The 22,060-nt window shown below is 49.1% G+C and overlaps 2 protein-coding genes across 6 annotated transcripts in view; one reads left to right on the top strand and one right to left on the bottom strand.

Moving 5' to 3' along the window:
- On the bottom strand, positions 1-14,523 carry C6H16orf89 (chromosome 6 C16orf89 homolog). 2 transcript variants are annotated; one of them, XM_038540467.1, is made up of 8 exons: positions 14,271-14,523; positions 9,953-10,102; positions 8,785-8,935; positions 7,593-7,710; positions 5,645-5,777; positions 4,911-5,015; positions 2,927-3,013; positions 1-362 (listed from the first exon to the last, which is right to left on the bottom strand). In XM_038540467.1, the coding sequence occupies exons 1-8, from the start codon at positions 14,479-14,481 to the stop codon at positions 199-201; spliced, it is 1,119 nt and encodes a 372-aa protein (XP_038396395.1). In that variant the 5' UTR covers positions 14,482-14,523; the 3' UTR covers positions 1-198. The 2 variants fall into 2 exon arrangements, with proteins under 2 accessions (XP_038396395.1, XP_038396394.1); XM_038540466.1 differs by having other exon boundaries at positions 5,645-5,780; positions 14,271-14,522.
- A 7,217-nt stretch (positions 14,524-21,740) lies between these two features.
- ALG1 (ALG1 chitobiosyldiphosphodolichol beta-mannosyltransferase) overlaps positions 21,741-22,060 on the top strand; it is a 12,524-nt gene continuing 12,204 nt past the window's right edge. For all 4 annotated transcript variants that reach the window (XM_038540453.1, XM_038540455.1, XM_038540452.1 and 1 more), the window contains exon 1: positions 21,741-21,965. In XM_038540453.1, coding sequence (XP_038396381.1) covers positions 21,764-21,965 — 202 coding nt within the window. In that variant the 5' untranslated portion in view covers positions 21,741-21,763. The remainder of the gene's footprint in view (positions 21,966-22,060) is intronic.

The raw sequence follows: 22,060 nt of genomic DNA, 5'->3' as shown, positions 1-22,060 counted from the left end.
TCAATTGCACTCTAAATTTATTCATCTGCTTCCACGCCTGGATCCCACGCCTGGATCCCTCCTCACATCGCCTTCGCTGGCCCTGCTCCTCAAGGGGATGAAGCTGGGTTGCTTTGCTAGTCCTTTCTTCTGATGCCTCCTTGTGAGGGCATGGCCCCCAGGACTTCAGGGTGAAAGGACTGCCTAATGGCATCAGTTTCATCTGCCAGTGGCAGGTGTGGAAACATTTGTCGCAGTGGCCGTGGGTGGCGCCAGTGTAGACTGCCTCAGCTCTCCACTTGCTGGAGGGTATTCGGCTAGGACGTAGAGGAAGCCACCTAGAGCTGCCACAGCCATGGCTGTGTTGTGGGAGGAGCAGCTATCTGAGGAGAGAGAGAGAGAGTCCTCCCTGTGAGAGCTGCATGGTGGCCACGTTTCCATTATGAGTGCTTTTTGGCTACTTCCCCAGCCAGCCAGATCTGGGCCAGGTGCCCAGCCACCAGCTGCTAGGAGTGCTGGCCACTGGTGGCTCCCCTCTCCAGAGAGATGACCCCAGCCTATTGGGACCTCCTCGTTGGGGAGGTTATGCTTTCTCCCAATGACATACCAATACAGGACACACAAGCCCAGCCTCCCATGTCAGCAGGGTGACTCAGGTGTGATTTCCACTCCAGAGCTCCCCTCCCCTGGGACCTGACCTGAGGCCACATCCTTGTCCAGCCCTTTCCCACCTTCCCTTGCTGTCAGACCCCAAATGAGACCTTCTAGGGCAGCACCCTATTGCCCATTTTGCAGGTAGGGAAACTGAGGTTTAAGTAGCAGAGCCGAGCTCCCCAGCGCTAGGAACTCCACAGCTCATTTCTTGACCTCAATACCCGCCCTCACTGCTGTCTTAGTCTTGCCTGGTCCCAGGTGATCCTGAGCACCTGCCTGAGACAAGAACCCCACAGATGTTACTTAGTTCTCTAAACTCAAAGGGGGCCACCCACCTTTTGTTTCTGATCAGGTGGTGGGGGAGTCAGGACATTCCTCTCCCCTCACAGACTTGGAGAAGAGAAGGAACCCAGCTAGAGTCTTGGGAGGGAGGGAGAATGCTGGTTTCGAGGAGCCTAACTACCAGCCCTAGCAGCCCACACTATCATACACCAGATGCCAGGGGGAGCACTCTGCATGGTGATCTGATATTAGCCCCCAAGAGCTTGATGAAGGAGGCACTGCTAGGTCCCTATTTTACAGATAAAGAAACTGAGGCTCGGAGAGGTTGAGCGACTCTCACATCAAGGAAGGAGCAGAAGCAGATTTGAACCTTGACAGCATGATTTCAAATCCTGTGCTCTAAATCTCCACACCGGCTGCCCTCGGCTCCATGGATGTGCAGGGGGTGTGCACCAGAAAGAAAGGAAGCACCACTCCCTCCTGGGCAGTTTCCTAGACTGTCCTCACTTCGCAGGGGCCCAGGAGGGACCTCGGGCCTCTCTGCAGCTCCTGCTCCAGCCCTCAGGATGGTCCTAGGGTCCAGCTGTCTGCTTTTAGGGGGCAGCCAGCAATCCAAGGCATGCACAGCAGACCCCCAACCACCTGGCCATAGGTAGTGCCAGCCCCATGGGTCAGGCAGGCCTAGTCCAGGGCTTCTGGAAGTCTACTGAGAACGTCTCTCCCTTCTCCAACCCAGCCTTTGGGTTTGTGCTTCCATTCCCTTCTCTTGGCTACCCGTAGGCAGACGATGAGGTTACAATGGCGTTCATGGGGAGACATCTAGCTACTGGGATCATTCACCAGCATACACTGGGCATCTGCTCTTCGAGCTGCTATTCCACCTCCTTTCCTGCTTCTGTCTTGCAGTTATTTATTTTTTATTAATTAAAAAAATGGGGATCCCTGGGTGGCGCAGTGGTTTGGCGCCTGCCTTTGGCCCAGGGCGCGATCCTGGAGACCCGGGATCGAATCCCACGTCGGGCTCCCTGCATGGAGCCTGCTTCTCCCTCTGCCTGTCTCTCTGCCTCATTCTCTCTCTCTCTCTGTGAGTATCACAAATAAATAAAAATTTAAAAAAAAATTAAAAAAAATTGAAAAAATTAAAAAAATGAATCAGGTCTTCTCTTCCTTTTTTCTGCCTCCCTCCCTCTCATCCTCCCTTCCTCCCATTATAAATCTTTCTTCCCTTCTCAATATAACTATCTGATTCTCAGTGGAGAACAGGTGGATTGACCATGTAATTTATCATCTCAACCAGGACACTTTGGGGAGGAAAGGAGGCGCTATTCTTAATGGCTCCAGGACAATGGGTGTAAACTGGGGGCATCTGGACCTGTGGCGACAGGGATTGCACTGGTCACTTGCCCGTTGGCTTGAAGATTCCCTCCTGCTCCTTTTTGCTCCAGATTACAGTGAACTGACCCTTCCAAACTACAATTCCCAGGATGCCTTGCCCGTCAGCTTATGGTTAGGGCTGAGCAACAGCCGACACAAACTGTGAAGATCGGGTATTTCTCCCTGTCTCTTGCTCCTCCATGAGCAGCCCCTGCAGGCTCTGCTAACTCCACCTCAGTCCACAGTCCTCCAGCTCAGCCTGCAGGGAGGGTAGTGGCTTCCTGAAATGATTAATCGCTGGGTTTTCTCACTTTTCTGGGTTCACCTCTTGCAACACCTCTGAGAAGAGTTCCCTACATTAAGTTCCCTCTGCCTCAAGTTCCCAGTGTGGGTTCTGTTCTCCTAACTTGACCTTGACTGAGAAAGGGGGTATCCCTGTGATTTTCAGTAACACACTGAAACTTCTTTTATGTTCCTTCCACTGGAGACCAGATCTCTGGACTCCCACTTCCTACCCTGCCCTCCACGTCCCAGACCCTGCCTTTCAGGGATGCCAGGGCACATTTCCACTGAGGTGTGCAGCCTTCCTGGGGTGTCTTGGTTTCATGCCCAGAAGGCCCCTGGGTATTTTCATTACCTGCAAATTGTTTTTCTCGCCTCTTCATTCTTCTCAAAACATGCTGTTGGTGTTGAATGGTTTTTGATAATTCTTCATTTTCAGCAGCTGGGAGAATTGAAAGGTGACCTTCTCAAGATGGATTTTTACACATTACTCACCAAACCTTCTCCCCCTCACAACACCTCAAGCAACTCAGGTCTTCTCTGGAATCTGGAGGTTCTTCCAGAAGATTCCTTGAGCACCTGTCTGCATACCCTTACACACTGCCTAAACTTGTCATCTACTGATGTTTCTCCAGTTGTGATCCCCCAACCACCCACATCAGAACAGGAAGAGGAGCTTCTTAAAAATGCAAGTTCCACAGGCCCACTTTCTGCCTGCCGCATCTGTATGTCTGGGGGCCTGAGAATCTTCATTTGATAAACTCCACTATTTTAAAAACAGCTTATCTTATTTTTTTAAAAGTTTTTTTTTTTAAGGGCAGCCCAGGTGGCTCAGCATTTTTTTTTTTTTTAATTTATGATAGCCACAGAGAGGGAGAGAGGCAGAGACTCAGGCAGAGGGAGAAGCAGGCCCCATGCACTGGGAGCCCGACGTGGGATTCAATCCCAGGTCTCTAGGATCACGCCCTGGGCCAAAGGCAGGCGCCAAACCGCTGCGCCACCCAGGGATCCTGACTCAGCGGTTTAGCACCGTCTTCAGCCTAGGGTGTGATCCTGGAGACCCGGGATCGAGTCCCACGTCGGGCTCCCTGCATGGAGTCTGCTTCTCCCTCTACCTGTGTCTCTGCCTGTCTCTCTCCCTCTCTGTGTCTCTCATGAATAAATAAATAAAATCTTTAAAAAAAAAAGGTTTTTTTTTTTTTTTTAAATCTATTTATTCATGAGAGACACAGAGAAAGAGAGGCAGAGACATAGAGAAGCAGGCTCCATGTAGGGAGCCTGATGTGGGACTCGATCCACAGACTCCAGGATTACCCCTGGGCCAAGGGCAGGCACTCAACCCCTGAGCCACCCAGGCATCCCTAGACTATCTTATTTCAAAAGGTTTGCCTCCTTGAGGATCCCAAGCTTCAGCATTTATTGGGAGCCTCCTCTGTATCATGCACAGGACAGATGTATTATGTATTATGTTAACTCCTCACAGCTCAGGAAAGGGATTATTTTATTTTATTTTATTTTATTTATTCATTTATTTATTTTTTCATTTTATTTTATTAAAGATTTTATTTATTTGTTTGAGAGTGAGAGTGAGCATGAGAGGAGGAGAGAGGCAGAGGGAGAAGCAGACTCCCCACTGAGCAAGGTGCCTGACGCAGGGCTCGATTCCAGGACCCTGAGTTCATGGCCTCAGCTGAAGGAAGATGCTTAACCATCTGAGCCACCCAGGTGCTCCAGGAAGGAGATATTATACTCATTTATTTACAGATGAGGAAATCAAGGCTCAGTGAGGTGAAGTGACTTACAGCAAAGAGGACCAGCTGCCCAGGATCACCCAGGTGGAAAGGGGCTATGTCCTCTCTGCCTCTACATCTATGTCACCTGCTCCAGACATCTTGCCTGAATACTCCTACCCAAAGAACCTTCTTCCATATTCCTTTCTTTCTAAAGGAGCCTGTTGTCTCCTTTACAGCCCTTATCAGAACTTATTGAACAATTATTTCACTTATTGGTTAATTTAGGGACTTTCTGCCTCTTTTCTTCAGGGCTCTCATTTTCCCCAAAGCCTGGCACAGAGCAGGTGCTCAGGGAATACTTACTGAAGAATGGACTTGTTCAAGCAGGTGCTGGGGACCAACACCTTCCAAAAAGACTGTCTCCTATTTTGCAAAGTTTTGGCTTCCAAAGGTCCAAGCCTATTTCTCTGTGTGTGTGAGTGTGTGTTCACATGTGGATTTGTGTGCATATACATGTTGCACATCTCTCTGAGCTACTAAGACCACTCTACCACTACCACCCCCCTTCAGCCTCCTGCTCCCAGCCAGCGTGGAAGTGCAGCTCACCAGGCTTCCCGAAGCATCCTTCTTGTGACTTCTGCCAGTTGAGAATGGCTTCCAGCCACCGGAGCTTGTAGAAATCCAAGAAGCCGCTGATTCCGCAAAACATGACTGGAAGCAAAGACAGAGGACCTCTACAGGCCTGCCCCTCCAGGCCCACCTGCTTCCATGCCCAAGGCTGTACAGTGCCACCTGCCTCCTCCTGCCGGGGAGGTGGGTGCTCAATGCAGTGGCCAGAAGAAGGCAGCTCCCAGGCTAGGCCCTGCCTTCCATTTAGGGCCTTCACTGGAGGCACTCAAGAGTTGAGGTCCATAGAGGGATCTAGATGCCCAAGCCAAGGAGCAGCCCCCCAGAGACTCCTTTTCTGCCTCATCTCTGAGGCTTCAAAGTCTGTTTGCCAGTCAGCTAGGCTGTCAGTCCAAAGCTCCATCACTGGTCAGCCTTTGGGGGCAGGAAGCAGTCACATAGTGGCAGATGAAATATAGGATGGCCAATTAAATTTGAGTGTCCAATAAACACAAATGCAAATTTTAAAGCATAAGTATATCCCATGGAATGTCCAGGATATGCTTATACTAAAAATATATTGTTTATCTGAAGTTCAAATTTTCTTGAGCACCCTGTATTTTTATTTGCTAAATCTGGCAGTCCTACTGGAGCTGTTCGCATGTGTGCACGCGTGCCCTCTGAATCAGGGACACTCCACTGCTTTGTCCCTAGAGAGGAATGCCAGGGCTCACTGTTTTCCATGAAGATGTCCCGCGTGGGGTAGGCATATCCGATGGCCTCAGCTCTCCAGTTCAGGTCCATCATGTTGGCACAAAAGAGGTTCATGTAGTGCTGGCTCTGGCGAAACGGCCCCTCGGTGCACCCCTTCTGAGGGGGAACAAACAGCCAGAAACAGGGGAGTTAGTGGTATGGGTGACATACCCACACTCTGTTCCAGAAGTCTTTCCCCTTTTCCCAGAATTTCTTCCCCATCTATACCTCTGGACTCCTGGGGGCTCTGTTACTGGGGGGGGAGGGTGGTCAGAAAGAGCTAGGTGTGAGTCGGCTCTGCCACTCAGGAGCTGTGTGACCGGAGCCAGCTCAGTTAACCTTTTTTTTTTTTTTTTTAAGATTTTATTTATTTATGAAAGATATAAAGAGAGAGAGACAGAGGCAGAGGGAGAAGCAGGCTCCTTGTGAGGAGCCTGATGTGGGACTCGATCCCAGGACTCTGGGATCATGACCTGAGCCAAAGGTAGATGCTCAACCACTGAGCCACCTGGATGCCCTAAGTTAACCTTTCTGAGCCCCAAGGGTCTCAGCCACAGGGAAAGGGGGATGTCGCTGGGTGCTGCACCAGAGGTGCTCACCTGGGTGGGCGGTACCATAATTAGAAAGTGCCTGACACAAGCCTGACTCTACAGTGTCCTAGCCATTCGCGGCTGTCATGTTCAGATTCCAGGCTAACCCAACCGGCAGCTTCAGTGCTGCTCAAAGCATGGGCCATGGACGGGTCCCAGGGACAGGACAGGATATGAGATGAGGCAGTTTCTGTAGCAATGTGTCAGAGGAGCTTTCTACTGGTCCAATCTAGTAATCAAAATAATTTTCCTCATAATTTGATTTTTATTTTATTTATAGAAATACTAGACAGTGACAGCTTACAAATAAATTTAAAAAAATTTAAAACCTGCCAAATAAAACATTAAACACCTTCTCAGCTAATAATTTCTGCACATAGAATAACATCTTTCCACAGAGATAATGAGCCTTATCTTTTTTTAAAGATTTTATTTATTTGACAGAAAGAGAGGATGAACAGGGGAAGAAGCAGAGGGAGAGGGAGAAGCAGGCTCTCCACCCAGCAGAAAGCCCAATGCAGGGCTCGATCCCAGGACCCTGGGACCATGACCTGAGCTGAAGGCAGACGCTTAACCAACTGCCAACTGAGCCCCCCAGGCGCCCCTGAGCCTTACCTTTCTTTCTTTCTTTCTTTCTTTCTTTCTTTCTTTCTTTCTTTCTTTCTTTCTTTCTTTCTTTCTTTCTAAGATTTTATTTATTTATTCATGAGAGACAGAGAGAGAGACAGAGAGACAGAGAGACAGAAGCAGAGGGAGAAGTAAGCTCCACTCAGGGAGCCCGACGTGGGACTTGATCCCGGGTCTCCAGGATCACGCCCCGGACTGAAGGCGGCGCTAATCACTGATCCACCCAGGGAATTCCCTGAGCCTTACTTTTCTATATGAGGAAATATGTATATTTAAAATTATTATTATTAATTAGCAATGTTTGATCTCTTGGGTTTGGAAGAGCATCGGGTACCGCAAAGGCAGGGGTTTTCTGGAAGCTGCTACAGACCAAATGTTCTAAATCCTTGTCCATTTGTATTGTTTGCTGAGTTCTTTCTGCTGCTTCTCTTTTACTCTTTCTCTCTTTTTGTTTTCCTGGTACCTACAATCCAGTTCAGCACGCAAAGCTATCTATCCAACTAGAATCCGGATCCTACCATCCCTCCTCCCTAGTCTGGTTCCGTATTATAGTGTTACAGCAGACAGATGGCAGGCTACTCTGACTTCTTCTTGGTGTCCAAAAACTCGCTTATTTTCCCTGTGTGTAGTATACAAAAGCCACATTGCCACGAGCCCCTTTTTATCTTTCTCTGTCCTGTATGTGTGTGGCTGGCCCATGTGGGGCACTTACCATTCTGGCCAAGAGGAAGAAGAGCAGCTGGTGGGACAGGCCGTAGCCTGAGTAGCCAGGCTTGGTCATCAGGGTTCTGCAGAAGTCAGAGACCCGGCAGGGCTGGCTGCTGTCTGTCCTGGGGAAGAAGTGGATCAGGCTCTAGAGAAGGGTGCCTGAAAGGAAGTTTGAGGACATGGAGCCTTCCTTGGTCCCTATTCTCCCACTGGTTCTTAGAAACCCAGTAGGTTCCAGGCGCCGAGCTCTGCCCAAGGGGTTGCTGGATAGAACACAGGTGTACTATGTCTTGCTTTTTCTAAACCAGTAACTCCAGCATAGGGGAGGTGACACTGGAGTTATCCTGGGTTGGGGGAGCTCCAGGGGGCTGCAGCTTCCTATTGCTCTGTGGGACCCCCAAGAATACTCTTTCCCAGCACTGCTCTACACAGCAGTCCTCTGAACCTAGGGCTGATTCTGGGCATGCTCCAAGGCTACTGCACAACAGGATAAAATGGTGAGCTTAATGAGGCTCTATTCCTGCTTTCAGACACCTATAGCTCAGTGAGGGAGGCAGAACCATAGACAAATATAGATTGTATCTACGGCTACTAGTGGTGCTAGGAGAGCCAGCCTACTCGGGGAGGTCAGTCTTGTGCAGTGGGGCCAGGGAAGGTTCTGGAGGAAGGATGTGGCCCTGAAGTGTAAGCAGTTACTTAGGCATGGGGATGGGTGGGGCATGGCAGGTGGAGGCCCCCAAATGCCAGCTAGGCACAGGCAAAGTAGGTACTCTTGAGAGTGTGACAAGGGCCCCAGGAGCTGGACGAGAGAGGTCCCTAGACCTGGGACGACAGCAGGAGTTGGGGCTTTGTTCTGAGAACAACAGGAAGCTTCACACCAGGGGCAGGATGTTCAGATGTGGTTTTTGAAAGGATCCCCTCAGGTCTGAGAGACCAATGGGATATGGGTGGCAGGCAAAAGGAGGGCATGCAGGAAGTGGGGTAGACGTTTGGACTTGGCTGCAAGTCTTGAGTGGGAGTGGGGCCAGCTTAGGCTCAATGGGGGTGGGAGAGGTTGGTGTCAGGGTGGTTGGGCAGGTGGCTTTGCCTGATTTTACACAGATCCTTGGGGGCTTGGAGAGTGGGTGGGACAGGAGGACAAACAGAGAATAAGTGTTTTGGGATTTTGGGAAGCGGGGCAAGTGCAGGGGGCCCACCCTGTTCCCAGCAGTTGCACCAGACAGGAGTCACTGAGTTCCTCTGAGAAGGAGTCCTGTGGCTCAAAGGTGGGGTAGACCATGGAGGCATCTGTGCTGGTCCAGGCACGCGGAAGCTTCCAAAACCCAGGCTGGATGGTTGGCTGGAACTCTGGTAAAGAGGTGAGGTGAGGAGGAAGACACTGAGAAGTGGTGGGCCAAGACTTGCCTAACTGCACCCAGGCTCCTGCAGCCCAAGCCAAGGAACTAGGTGTCCCTGTCCAGGTAGCCCTAACCACATACAAGCCTGCTCGGGGCTCTGAGCCTTGCCTGCTGGTTACACATTGTATTTGAAACTCTCAGGAAGCTGAGAGTTAAAAAACTAACTTAAAAAAATTTTTTTTAATCAATAAGAATAGTGTTGGGACAGGGTTTTTGTTTTTTGGGACAGGTTTTGATCAAATCCACTTTATCCCATGGAAGCATGAGACATACAAAAAGGGTTAGTTGACTCCTTTGGTTTGGTTAGAAAGCGGAGTTCTTACAAAACAGATGTCAAGGGACATCATTAGGGTGACACAAGTTGGGATGGTCTTAGGATCAGGCCTGGGAGGAGGTGGGGGACCTGGAGATCAGAGGTAGGGAGGAGGGCTGGGGTGTGCAGCCAGGCTGTTGTCTGAAAAGGAAGGATGGACGGGATAATTATCTCCTCATTTGCTCCCACACACCTGACTGGGAGCTGGGAGTCTAGGAGGCTGGATAGGCAGGTGGGGCTGGTTTTATAGGTCGTCTGCCTCCACCACCCTCCGGAATGGTTCATGCCAGGCTTATAGGGTGGGTCAGAGAGATACAAATAATAGCAGGTTGCTAATGTTTGATGCACAAAGGGCTAAATTCTTTTGAGATACCCTACTCTCTGGGACAGACCAGACCCTCCACTCTGGTCTAGGATGAAGGCTACCAAGCTGGGTTAGCTGAACAAGGAGACATGTTCCCTACTCCCCATGTGGGTGGGAGAGGTCATCTCAATCTGGTCAGGGATGACCAAACATTCCCCAGGGTCAGCCTGTGGTGTGTTCGTCCCACTAGAACTCGGTTACAGACTGTCCCAGACCCTCCCTGACACCGGGAGGAGCACCCTCAGATGCTGTGTTCCTGAAGAAATGGGACTCTACTCTCCTGCTATTACCTCTTAGGTACTTGGGGTCACTCAGCTTGAGGTAGAAGATGGATCTGTGAAGGAGAGGCGCTAGCTTTTCCACCAGCTTCGCCACACGCAGGCTCAGCTGCTGCAGCTGGGGGTCCTGGGCCCACTTTTCCTGAACACCTTTTAGCTGCACTGGAAAGGAAAAGACTTCGTTCATTTCATCATTTGACAAACCACTTAGACAGGAAAAATTATCCTAACTTATAATGCTTCCTGAGCCTCCCTGCCTCCTCCAGCTTCTGAGAAGAAAGACTTGGCTGAGCTTATTAGAAATTAGGTCTTGTGGGGCTCAGCCAGGTGATGTGGGTGTGATGGGAGTGGGGCTGGAGTGCTAGAAGTTGGCAGCTAAGAGCTTGATTTTTGGAGGTGGGCCTGGGTTCAGATCCTGACTCTAACACTTTCTTGTTGGGGGACCTGAGAAAGATATTTAATTTATTTCCATTTTACTTTCTTCATCTATAAAATGGGGAATGATGTTCTTTACTTCTTGGAGTGGGTGGTTGTAAGGATTAAATGAACTGATGTATAGAGAGGACTTAGCATTGTTCATAGTACAGAGTAAACACTTAATACTCTGTTTAGTCGTAAGTATTGATTAGGGAGATTTAAGGTTTGCTCTACAGGAGAAAAAGATGAGGAAGGGACTGAGTGGAGAGCCACTGTGTACAAGTGTACAACTATACACAGTTGAGCAGGTTGTACACTGCACAAGAGCAGTATATATTCCTATCATGGATTTGTATATGTACTGAGACAATTTTCCAGCAGATGGCAGGCAAGTGACTTGAGGAAGGAGACATCTTTTTCTAATCCTCACAGAGGTGCCTTTTGGATTAGCAGTGGCTCCGCAGGGGTGGGAGAAAATAGTATAGTGAGGACAAAAGAGGTGGTCAAGAGAGGAGAGGTGAGGGAAAGCCTCAGCACAGGGCTGAGAGGGTGAGACTTGGCTTGAGTTGTTCTCTGCTTCAGGTAGAGACTTTGGTGGGGAGGGTAGATGAGGTTTAAGAGGGTGCTAAGCCCCTGGGTGGCTCAGCGGTTTAGCGCTGCCTTCAGCCCGGGGTGTGATCCTGGAGACCCAGGATTGAGTCCTGCATCAGGCTCTCTGCATGGAGCCTGCTTCTCCCTCTGCCTGTGTCTCTGCCTCTCTCTCTCTCTCTCTGTCTCTCATGAATAAATAAATAAAATCTTAAAAAAAAAAAGAGGGTTCTAAGCAAGTTTTGTGGGATGACAGGCCCTGTAACATCCTTTTCCAGGCATGACTCTCTCCCTGCCCTTGAACCTAGGCCGTCTGCTTCTGAAGCCTTGCTCCAGACTGCTTGGCTCTACAGCAGATGAAACCCAGAAGCGGTAGCTGAGTTAGCAGTGAGGTGCACCCAACCTGGCCTCCTGGTGGTATTTCTCCCTGCCTGTGTGGCTGTTGCTGCCACCTTCTGGTTCACCCTCCTGGCTGGCAGAGGCAGCTGGAGGGGTGCTTTTCTCTGGTAGAGTTAATGTCCACCTGTCTAGCCCCAAGCAGAATGGATCTGGGGGATCAATGGGTATCTTATTGCTCCTGGGTCCCCCAGAATGTAAACTTCTTCTGTCTCCCAGGAGGCCAAGAATGAGGATAGGACCTTACCTGGCCAGCCAGTTTTTCACACCCTTCCAAGCCCCTCCTGCACTGTATGGGGCTGACCCCTAAAACCAGTAAGAAACTAGGGGAAACAATGGTGTGTGACCTTCAAGGCTTGGCTGTAAAAGATGTTGAGGCTTCTACCTTGCTCTCTCTGGAGTCACTTGCTCTAGGGGAAGCCAGCTGCCATGTTGCAAGGGCACTCACATAGCCGTATGGTGAGGCCATGTGGTGAGGAATTGAGGCCTCCAGGGGTTACCTGGAAGTGAATGGGGTGGCTCCTCTGGCCCTAGTCAAGCCTTCAGATGATCACACCCCCGGCTGACATCATGACTCCAACCTTATGTGAGACCCTGAGCCAGAACCACCCAGCCCAACAGTTCCTGGATCCCTGACAAACAGAAATGATAACTGTTTCATTGTTTTATGCAGCTAAGTTTGGGGATCATTTGTTATGTATCAGGTTATTGCAAAGGGATAGAGTAGAGCCGTGGAGAGGAGAGGAGGGGGTGGCCTTGGTTTAGGAGTTGGTTGGCCTTGGTTGTTGTGTGGTGTCAGCTTGGGCTGCCTCGTCCCTCCTTCCCAGCCACATCGACCCTGTAATGATTCAGGTAACGGGTGCCAAGTCAGACAGAGCAGGGTTCTAAGCCCACCACCTGCACATGCTGGCTGTGTGACCTTGGACATTCTTTTTTTTTTTTTTTTAAGACCTTATTTATTTATTCATGAGAGACAGAGAGAGGAACAGACACAGGCAGAGGGAAAAGCAGACTCCACGCAGGGAGCCTGACGTGGGACTCAATCCCAGGTCTCCAGGATCATGCCCCGGGCCAAAGGTGGCGCCAAACTGCAGAGCCACCTGGGCTGCCCTGGACATTCTCTTTTAAAGCCTGTCCTCTCATTGGTAAAAAGGGGATAATCATAATGAACTTACTTTAGGGATTGTGGGGAGAAGTCAGAGAAATGTCCCACAGGAGGGCTTACATTGTTTCAGTGCTTAGCAGGTACTTAGCAAACTTCATCTTTTATTACCTCACGGACCCCAGAAAGCACACAGCCGAGGGAACCACCTGCCCTTCCTTCCCCTCTTCATGAGGAACCGACAGGTCCATGGGACAGCTGCTGACAAAAGTCTGTTACCTATTCCAGGAATGTTTATTCAACGGCTGCTTGGAGGGAGCCCAGTGCTGTGGCTGACTTCCAGGGTGGTCAGAAAAATCAGTGCAATGCCCACCCTTCCCTCAAGGGCTGTTACAGCAGGTGGATTTGAATACTAGACCCCGCCCCCCTTCCTATCAGCTGTGAGGCGTAGGGAGGTTACTGAACCTCTCTGTGCCTCAAAGTCTTCACCTGCAGAAAGCAAAACAGAGCACATTCCTGTCTGGGCTGTCTGGCAATTACACGCAGCCAGTGCCTGGGTGACATTCAAGGCACATTTGCCGGGTCACATGCTGTGGTTTTGCGGGCCCCTTCCTTTATTAAAAAAAATAGATTAAAGCGTATGTCTTAAGACTGCATTAGTATAAAGATGGATATGCTTATATTCATATTATTCTCTTTGACCTAAAAGTTCATTTTTATTCTTTCTGACTTTCAGAGAAATCAAAAAAATTTGTGGGCCCCTGAAAGTATCCTGTGCCCAACGGGGAAGCCAGTCCTGTGGTCTTTTACTATTATTCATTTCTTTTTTTTTTTAAGGATATATATTTTTTAAGATTTTACTTATTCATGAGAGACAGAGAGAGAGAGAGAGAGAGAGAGAGAGAGAGAGGCTCCATGCAGGGAGCCCGACGCGGGACTCGATCCTGGATCTCCAGGATCACACCTGGGCTGAAGGCAGGAGCCGAACCACTGAGCCACCCAGGGATCTCCTATTATTCATTTCTAGAGGCATTATAGGGTGGGGCTGAGATTAAATGGAGACCCTGGTCCTAGCTTCAGAGGGTCTTGGATCTTCAGACTCTCCAGGATGCCTCCTGGGGGAGGTCAGGCACAGAGGCAGACCTGTTCCAGAGCCTCTCTTCCTGCTGGGACCTGGAGTCTGGGTGGGCAGTGGGTGGTAAGCTGCACTGACTACCCAGAGGGGGTGATGTGAAAGTGGGGCTGGCCAGAGCCTCAGGCTGGTTCCAAGTCAGCTCTTTGTTACTAAGGGCAAGGGGGCCTTGGGAGAGGGGTTCCTTGCAACTTGAGGGGTGTGTGGGGGGGTGGTTCCTTGCTTGCCTTGGTCTATTGCCAGCTCCTTGTAGGTGATCTTAATCCCTGAAAGCTGAACAAACACTTGGCTCTTTTCTTGGAGCCTTGAGGTGGCTTTGGCTGGGAGTAGGGGGAGTGGAGTTGGATCATGCTCCTCAGAGTTTCTGGTTTTGCCCATAGCCGCCCTCCTGTACACCCCCTTCTGCCCATCTTGTCCTTGACATATCAGGATTGGCACTGTCAAGTGAATCATTTCATCCCAGGAAAATAATAATTTCCAAATCTTTTCCCATGTGGCCTCTGAATCCTTTTTGCCTCTTAAATAATTGAGGACAGCAGGGCCCCCAAGACACCCAGAGGGAGCAAGGCTCCCAGCAGAGGACAGCAGGGCCCCCAAGACACCCAGAGGGAGCAAGGCTCCCAGCAGAGCAAGGAGGTGACAGGCTGAGAACCGGCTTTCCAAGGGCCAGTCCAGAGGAATGAACATGCACCCACCTTCCAGGACCCGGAACCCCACCACACCGTCCAGGTTAATTTCAGATAGCCTCTTCTTCAGGAAGGAGGTGGCTCTCTCCAGTGCTGAGAGGATAAAGCCCACGATGGTGGCCTTGCCCTCCGGGGTGTCTGGCAGTGCCAGCGAGGAGGGCCGCAGCGGGGGTGGCGCTGCCAGCAGCAAGAGCAGGAGCAGGAGCCCTGGGCTGGACATGGCTGGTCCTCTGCCTGAGGCTGGTCGCGTGCTTCAGCCCTGGGCCGCTGGCCCCCACATAGCCTCCTCCTTCCCCCTCCTCCTTGCCCCTCCCCTGCAGAGCTGCAGACAATCCCTGAGCCGGGCTGACCCAGCAGCTGGGGGTGGCCTGGCAGCAGGCTGTGGGAGGCCAGCTCTGGAGTGGAGCCAGCTGGCTGCAAGCTTCCCCCTTTCCTTCTCATTGCTGGTTCTCTAGGCCTGCGGACTACATCTTGGATCTACAATTGGAGTCATACTTTAGACATCTAAATGCACTGAAACATAAAGATTTTGGCTTTTTTTTTCTTGTTGTTTTTTAGATTTAACTTAATTTTTAATTTTAAAAAATATTTTATTTATTTATTAATGAGAGATACAGAAAGAGAGAGGCAGAGACACAGGCAGAGAGAGAGGCAGAGAGAGAAACAGGCTCCAAGCAGGGACCCCGACATGGGACTTGATTCCGGGTCTCCAGGATCACACTTTGGGCTGAAGGCAGGTGCCAAACCACTGAGCAGTCCAGGTGTCCCTTGTTGTTTTTTTAAAAAATAAGTTTGGAATAAGCTTGTTTGAAGGCACATCTGCCAGAACTGATAGATTTCTGAGGGCAGTGCCTGTCCAGTAAGAAACAGAATATAAGCTGCAAAGGCAAGCCACGTGGGCACTTAAAAATCTTCTGGTAGCCACATCTTAAGAAGCAAAGAAAAGCAAGTGAAATTTAAAAAAAAAAAAAAAAAAAAGGTTTTTTTAAGTAGCCTCCATGCCCAGCGTGGAGCCCAACAGGAGGCCCAGATCCACAATCCTGAGATCAAGACCTGAGCTAAAATTAAGAGTCCGACACTCCACCGACTGAGCCAACCAGGCACCCCAGGTGAACAATTTTAATGATCTATTTATTGTATTTGAACCAATGGACCCAAAATATCATTTCAACTTGTAATCAATATGACAGTGATTAACTTTGTAACATTTTTTAAAATATCAGTTTTCTCAAATGAAGTCTTTGAAATCTGGCATTTTACACTTGAGGCACACTTCAATACAGGCTAGCCTCATTTCAAGAACCCGACAATCACATGTGGCTGTTGTATTGGACAGTAAAGACTTAGAGCCCTTCTTTGGCTCATTCAGTGTAAAAGTATATCTGTTTCCCTGCAGAAAAAAATTTTTTGTAATGTATTCATTTATTTTAGAGAGAGAGCTCAAGTAGGGAGACAGAGAAGCAGACTCCCTCCTGAGTGGGGAGCCCCATGAGGGGCTTGATTCCATGACATCGACATCACGACCTAAGCTGAAACCAAGGGACAACTGAGCCACCCCTGCAGAAATGTTAATGTTGGTTTACTGGGTGTTCTCCTGATCCTTGCCAGATGGTTACATGTACGTGTGCCATATTGCCTTTCTAAAATCCAAAATATTCTGAATGCAGAAACATATCTGGCCCCAAGGGCTTCAGTTAACAGATTATAGATCTGTAAAAATAATAAAAATACCACCACCCAAATGCATATCTTGACGCTCCTCATGGGTACGCTGTAGGTCAACCATTTACTTTCATTCTTGTCCCTCCCTCCCCCACACTGCCAGCCTTTTTATACAATTTTTTTCCCCTGAACATTTAAAAATGACAGCTTTATTGAGATATAATTCACATACCATAAAATTCGCCCTTTTAAAGTGTACAATTCAGCAGTGTTTTTAAAGCATATTCGCAAGGTTGTTCAACCGCCACCACTGTCTGATTCTGAAACATTTTCGTTCCCCCCAAAAGAAACCCGTCCCCATTAGCAGTCACTTCCCATCCCCACCCCTGCCTCCTCAACTGCCCAGTCCCCCAATAACCACGAACCTACTTTCAGTTTCTATGCATTTGTCCATTCTGGACATTTCACAGAAGTGGAGAATTATTCAATATGTGACCTTTTGTGTCTGACTGCCTTCTTTCAGCATAACATTTTCCAGGTTCATCCATGTTGTAGTCTGAATCAGGACTTCATTCCTTTTTATGACTCAAGAAGATCCCATTGCATGGCTACATCATGTTATCATGTTATAGCCTATCCATTCATCAGTTGATGGACATTTGAGTTGTTCCTACCTTTCTGCTATTGTGAATAATACTATAATAAACATCTGTTCAAGGTTTTCTTTTTTAATTTTAAGATTTTATTTATTTATTCATAGAGACAGAGAGAGAGAGAGGCAGAGACACAGGCAGAGGGAGAAGCAGGCATCATACAGAGAGCCTGGTGCAGGACCGATCCCAGGACCCTGGGATCATGCCCTGAGTCGAAGGCAGATGCTCAACCACTGAGCCACCAGGTGCTCCACCCCATGATATTTCAATACTGCAGTTATACTACAAATTTGTTTGTGTCCTGTATCTGTATCTATGACCTATTCATAGAGTTAAGTTTTTCCCCTCCCCAACAACCATTTTTTATTCCCTTGAGTGTGCCATTGAGAATGAATGTTCCAGGTGAAGCTTGTCACTATCGTCACTTCAGTTAATCCACAACAGCCTCTGAAGTGGATACTATTCTCTTTTTATTTTTTATTTTTATTTTTTATTGGAGTTCAATTTGCCAACATATAGCATAACACCCAGTGCTCATCCCATCAAGTGCCCCCCTCAGTGAATACTATTCTTATTTCCTTTTAAAACTTAAAATCTGAGGCTCTGGGGGAGAAGGAAAGTGACTTCTTGTGAAGTCGTGTCTCACAGGTAGTATGAGGTGGTGCAGGAATTCCAAAGCCTCAGTCTATATCTTAGCCATCAGGTGACCCTGCTAGGGTTCAACCTCCAGTCTCTGGAAGGGGAAACTACCCTCCTGACCTTGGGAAGGACTGAATTTATTTATTTATTTAAAATTTTTTGAACATTTTTATTTATTTATGACAGTCACAGAGAGAGAGGCAGGGACATAGGCAGAGGGAGAAGCAGGCTCCATGCACCGAGAGCCCGACGTGGGATTCGATCCCGGGTCTCCAGGATCGCGCCCTGGGCCAAAGGCAGGCGCCAAACCGCTGCACCACCCAGGGATCCCTGGAAGGACTGAATTTAATATGTGATTTATGTCAAGTGGGCAAGTAGGACAAGCAGGGCTGGCTGAGCTCTGAAGCACCGCTGGCTGGTGGGTGATGCATCTTGTTCCTTTCTCCCTAGGGAAACAATCCTGACTCCTTTTCCTTTTTTTTTTTCAAGAGAATATTAAATCATTTATTGATTACACATGATAATGGACGATACACAAGCTTTAATCCCATCTATAATTTTATCTGATACCATAATTCAATTTAGATATATTGCATAGGATGTGCCAACAATCATAATAACCAAATAAACTCCAGGACTTTGCTTGGGTGACCCTTTTAACGGTGAACTCCAGGTCACAACACATTAACTGTCAGTTCAACCACACCAAGGTTTATGGAGACAATGGCTTCTGTGCCCAAGCAGGTTGCAAATAAATTTCGAGTGGAACCTGGCATCACCCTGAAGGAATTCTAACTTCACACTGTTGGGGTAGTTTACCAAGAAGGCTTCAGAGTAGACTAACTTTACACAGCACATTTAAAAAAAGACACATTTATTCAGCGTCATGATCAGACTATTACATTTAGCAATCAACAGCATGGGTGCAAAAAAAAAAAATCTACATTAAAACCCTTTGTTGGAATGCTTTACACTTTCCACAGAACAGAAACTAAAATAACCTGTTATACAATCAGTCACAAATACAGTCCTTGAGTTTTTTGCCCATACATATGAGTATTGTCTAAAACATGTCTTCTTTGTAGCATCTAGGCCCTGCCACCACTGTGCTTGGCTGAGTTCACAAATCTGTTGTAACCTGTAGCTTCCCTGTCACTTCTCTGGCTCTCCTCTCCTGCTAAGCTTTGTCTCCTGGCAGTAATTAAAACCTTCTGCCACTGCCATAGCTGCTGCTGCTGCTGGAACCGCCATAGCCACCTTGGTTTTGTGGTTTGGCAAAGTATTGGCCTCCACCACCATAGGGGCCAGAGCTTCTGCCTCCAAAATTTCCTCCTTTCATGGGTCCAAAATTTGAGGATTGATTGTTGTAATTGCCAAAATCGTTATAGCTTCCGCCACCTCCAAGTTGCTTCCGTCATTACCAAATCCATTATAGCCATCCCCACTGCCACCGTATCCACCACCACCTCGACTGCCACCGAAGCCACCTCGACCACTGAAGTTCCCTCCACGACCAAAGGTGTCATTCTCACCAAAACCACCTCCACAACCACCACCAAAGTTTCCAGAACCACTTCAGCCTCTTTGGCTGGACGGAGCACTAGCCATCTCTTGCTTCGATAGGGCTTTCCTTACTTCACAGTTGTGGCCATTCACAGTATGGGATTTTTGTAAATATTTTTTTTTTTTTTTTTTCAGTATGGGATTTTTGAATGACAATCTTGTCTACAGAGTCGTGGTGGTCGTCAAAGGTCACAAAAGCAAAACCTCTCTTTTTGCCACTGCCTCGGTCAGTCATGATCTCAATCACTTCGATTTTCCCATACTGTTCAAGATAATCTCTTAGATGATGTTCTTCAGTGTCTTCTTTAATGCCACCGACAAAAATCTTTTTCACAGTTAAGTGGGCACCGGGTCTTTGAGAATCTTCTCGGGAGACAGCCCTCTTTGGTTCCACACTCTTCCGTCCACCTTGTGCGGCCGGCGTTCGTGGCCGCGTCCACCTCCTCCACGGTGGTGTATGTGACGAACCCAAAGCCTCCGGAGCGCTTGGTGTTGGGGTCTCTCATTTCCACACAGTCCGTAAGCGTCCCCCATTGCTCAAAATGGCTCCTCAGACTCTCATCGGTCGTTTCGAAGCTCAAACCTCCGATGAAGAGCTTCCGCAGCTGCTCGGGCTCTTTGGGAGACTCTGACTTAGACATGACGGCGGTGGGAGGGGAGACTTTAACGGTGCTTACTTGGCGGCGTCCAGGGGCAGAAAGCCTGACTCCTTCTCCAATCAGGGTTTCATCTTCCAGAGCACGGCATTTACTCTTGGTTTGTCATTACTCCAGCACTTGGTCCTTATCTTCTTAGATCACCAAAGCAGTGGGGGGCTGTCTGAGATGGGAAGTTCCCTCCTTTATTACAGGTCAGGAAAGTCAACTGATTGAGTAGTGATTTGCTCAAGATTATGAAACCCAGCAGACAGAGGTATCAAGATACCAGCCACCTTCCATCTACAAGAGGGTGGGCAGAGTGGGCAGTGTGGGTACTCCAGCCTCTCAGCCTCCACACCTCAAGGTGAGGAATTAGGAGCTACTTTCCATGTCTGTCACCTATCCCTCCCATCCATACACATTTACTCATCTTTCCTTTCCCTTTTAAGCTAAATTTTCAAGTCCTCCCTCTGTCACATACTCACTAATGGTGTGACCTTCAATATCCTTATAGGTAAAAAAGGAGCCACAAGGCTACTATGAGAAGCAAATGAGACACGTATCAACTCTTGAGCTGGGCTCTAGGGCCTCGGGAACCACACCTGCAAGGTGTTGCCCTGTCTAGGCCCTTATCAAAGGAGGAGGCGCCCTTTTATTTCTTTGTCCAATGCCTGAGTGAGTGAGGCAGCCAGAGGACAGGTGGTAGTGCCAGGCACTCTGCAGGCTCCAGGGCAGCTCCCAACCCGAGGGCAATGAGGGTGACTTCGCCAACATGCTCTCAATGTTTCCCAGCAAGAAGATCCCTTTTGAAGTTAAAAGGTTACTACATGGACACACACTGAACTCTTTAGTGTGACCACTTAAAAAAAATGATTTTATTGATTTGAGAGATAGAGAGTGCATGCACAAAGAGGGGGTGCAGGAAAGAGAATCAGGCTCCTGGAAGAACAGGGAGCCTGAACACGGGGGCTCCATCCCAGGGCCCTGAGATTATGACTCGAACCAAAGGCAGATGCTTAACCGACTGAACCACCCAGGTGCCTGGAAAATTTTCCTTCTTAACACATATACTTGAATTCATTGTGGTTTTTTTCTTTTTTTCTTCTTTCTTTCTTTCTTTCTTTCTTTCTTTCTTTCTTTCTTTCTTTCTTTCTTCTTTCTCTCTTTCTTTCTCTCTTTCTTTCTTTCTTTTTCTTTCCTTTCTTTCTTTTCTTTGTCCCCTTTCCTTTTCTCTTTATACTTTTTTTTATTCAAGTACAACATACATCCTGAAAAATGAACAAGTTCGCTGCTTAATGAACTTCCTCCAAAGGACCACACCCACCTCACCAGCACCCAGATCCAGAGAGACAACAGGAGGAACCCTATCCTATCAGCTCCGCATTGACCCCCTCCCTCTCATACCCAATCCTCCAAGGCAGGTCACCTTGCTGACATCTAACAGCAAAGGGTAGTTTCTGTTTTTCCAAAGATTTTTATTTATTTATTCATGAGAGACACAGAGAGGCAAAGACATAGGCAGAGGGAGAAGCAGGCTCCCTGCAGGAACCCCATACATGACTTGATCCTAGGACCCCAGGACCAAGACCTGAGCTGTGAAGGTAGCGGCTCAACCACTTTGAGCCACCTAGGTGCCCTTGTTTTTTTTTTTTTTTTTTTTTTTTTAAGATTTATTTGATAGAGGGGCAGCGAGCACAGAAGAGACAGGCAGAGGGAGAGTGAGAGAATCTCAAGCAGACTGCACTGAGCACTGAGCTTCACTCCAGCCTCCAGATCCCGACCCTGACATCATGACCTGAGCCCACATCAAGGGTCCACACCTGGGCAGCCCGGGTGGCTCAGCGGTTTAGCACCTGCCTTCAGCCCAGGGCCTGATCCTGGAGACCTGGGATCGAGTCCCACGTCAGGCTCCCTACATGGAGCCTGCTTCTCCCTCTGCCTGTGTCTCTGCCTCTCTCATGAACGAATAAATAAATTAAATTTAACAACAAAAAAGAGTCCACACCTAAGGTACTGGACTGAGCCATGCAGACGCCCCCCAAAGAACAGTTCTGATCTATACAAATGGAACCAGCCAACATGCACTCCGGCATCCGGCCTCTTTTCTCAACATCATGCTTATGAGATTCATAGAAATGGTGTTTCACTATATTCTTGAACCAACACTAATTTTTGAGCCCCCCTCCCGGGCGGGGGGGCTCCTCCCAGGTTCCACGGGAGGCCGCTTAGGGAGCCGCCTGCGCACCTGCCTTCCTTCTCCGCCCACCTGGGCGGCTGCGTCTGAGGCTGCGCAGTGCGTAGCCCGCCGGCGGGAGGGCGCTCACGTGACCGCGGCCGGCGCGCCAAGATGGCGGCCTTCTGCGTGGCGCTGCCGGCGGTGGCGGCGTCGCTGCTGCTGCTGGTCTCCTGGAAGCGCTGGCGGGGGGCGCGCGCGAAGAGGCACGTGCTCATCGTGGTGCTGGGCGACGTGGGCCGCAGCCCCCGCATGCAGTACCACGCGCTGTCGTTCGTCCAGAGCGGCTTCGCCGTGACCCTTCTGGGCTTCTGCAGTGAGTGCCCGGGGGCCTCGGGAGGGAGGCCGCGCCCTCCGCGGCTTCGACCGGCGCGGGGGTCCGCCCCTTTGCTCCCTCCCGCAGCTCTCTGT

The sequence above is a fragment of the Canis lupus genome, chromosome 6 (genome assembly GCF_011100685.1).
Source record: "Canis lupus familiaris isolate Mischka breed German Shepherd chromosome 6, alternate assembly UU_Cfam_GSD_1.0, whole genome shotgun sequence".
Lineage (NCBI taxonomy): Eukaryota > Metazoa > Chordata > Mammalia > Carnivora > Canidae > Canis > Canis lupus.
This window is presented reverse-complemented; position numbering and strand designations above follow the sequence as displayed.

Bases quoted from the DNA above. Each gene is read 5' to 3' on its own strand.
- C6H16orf89 (XM_038540466.1), bottom strand. From the start codon at position 14,481: ATGTCCAGCCCAGGGCTCCTGCTCCTGCTCTTGCTGCTGGCAGCGCCA. The intron at 7,711-8,784 runs GTGGGCCCCCTG...CTTCTTCCCCAG, and splicing joins GTGCAACTGCTGGGAACAGG to GACAGACAGCAGCCAGCCCT. The intron at 363-2,926 runs GTAATGAAAATA...CTCTCTCCTCAG, and splicing joins GCGAGAAAAACAATTTGCAG to ATAGCTGCTCCTCCCACAAC.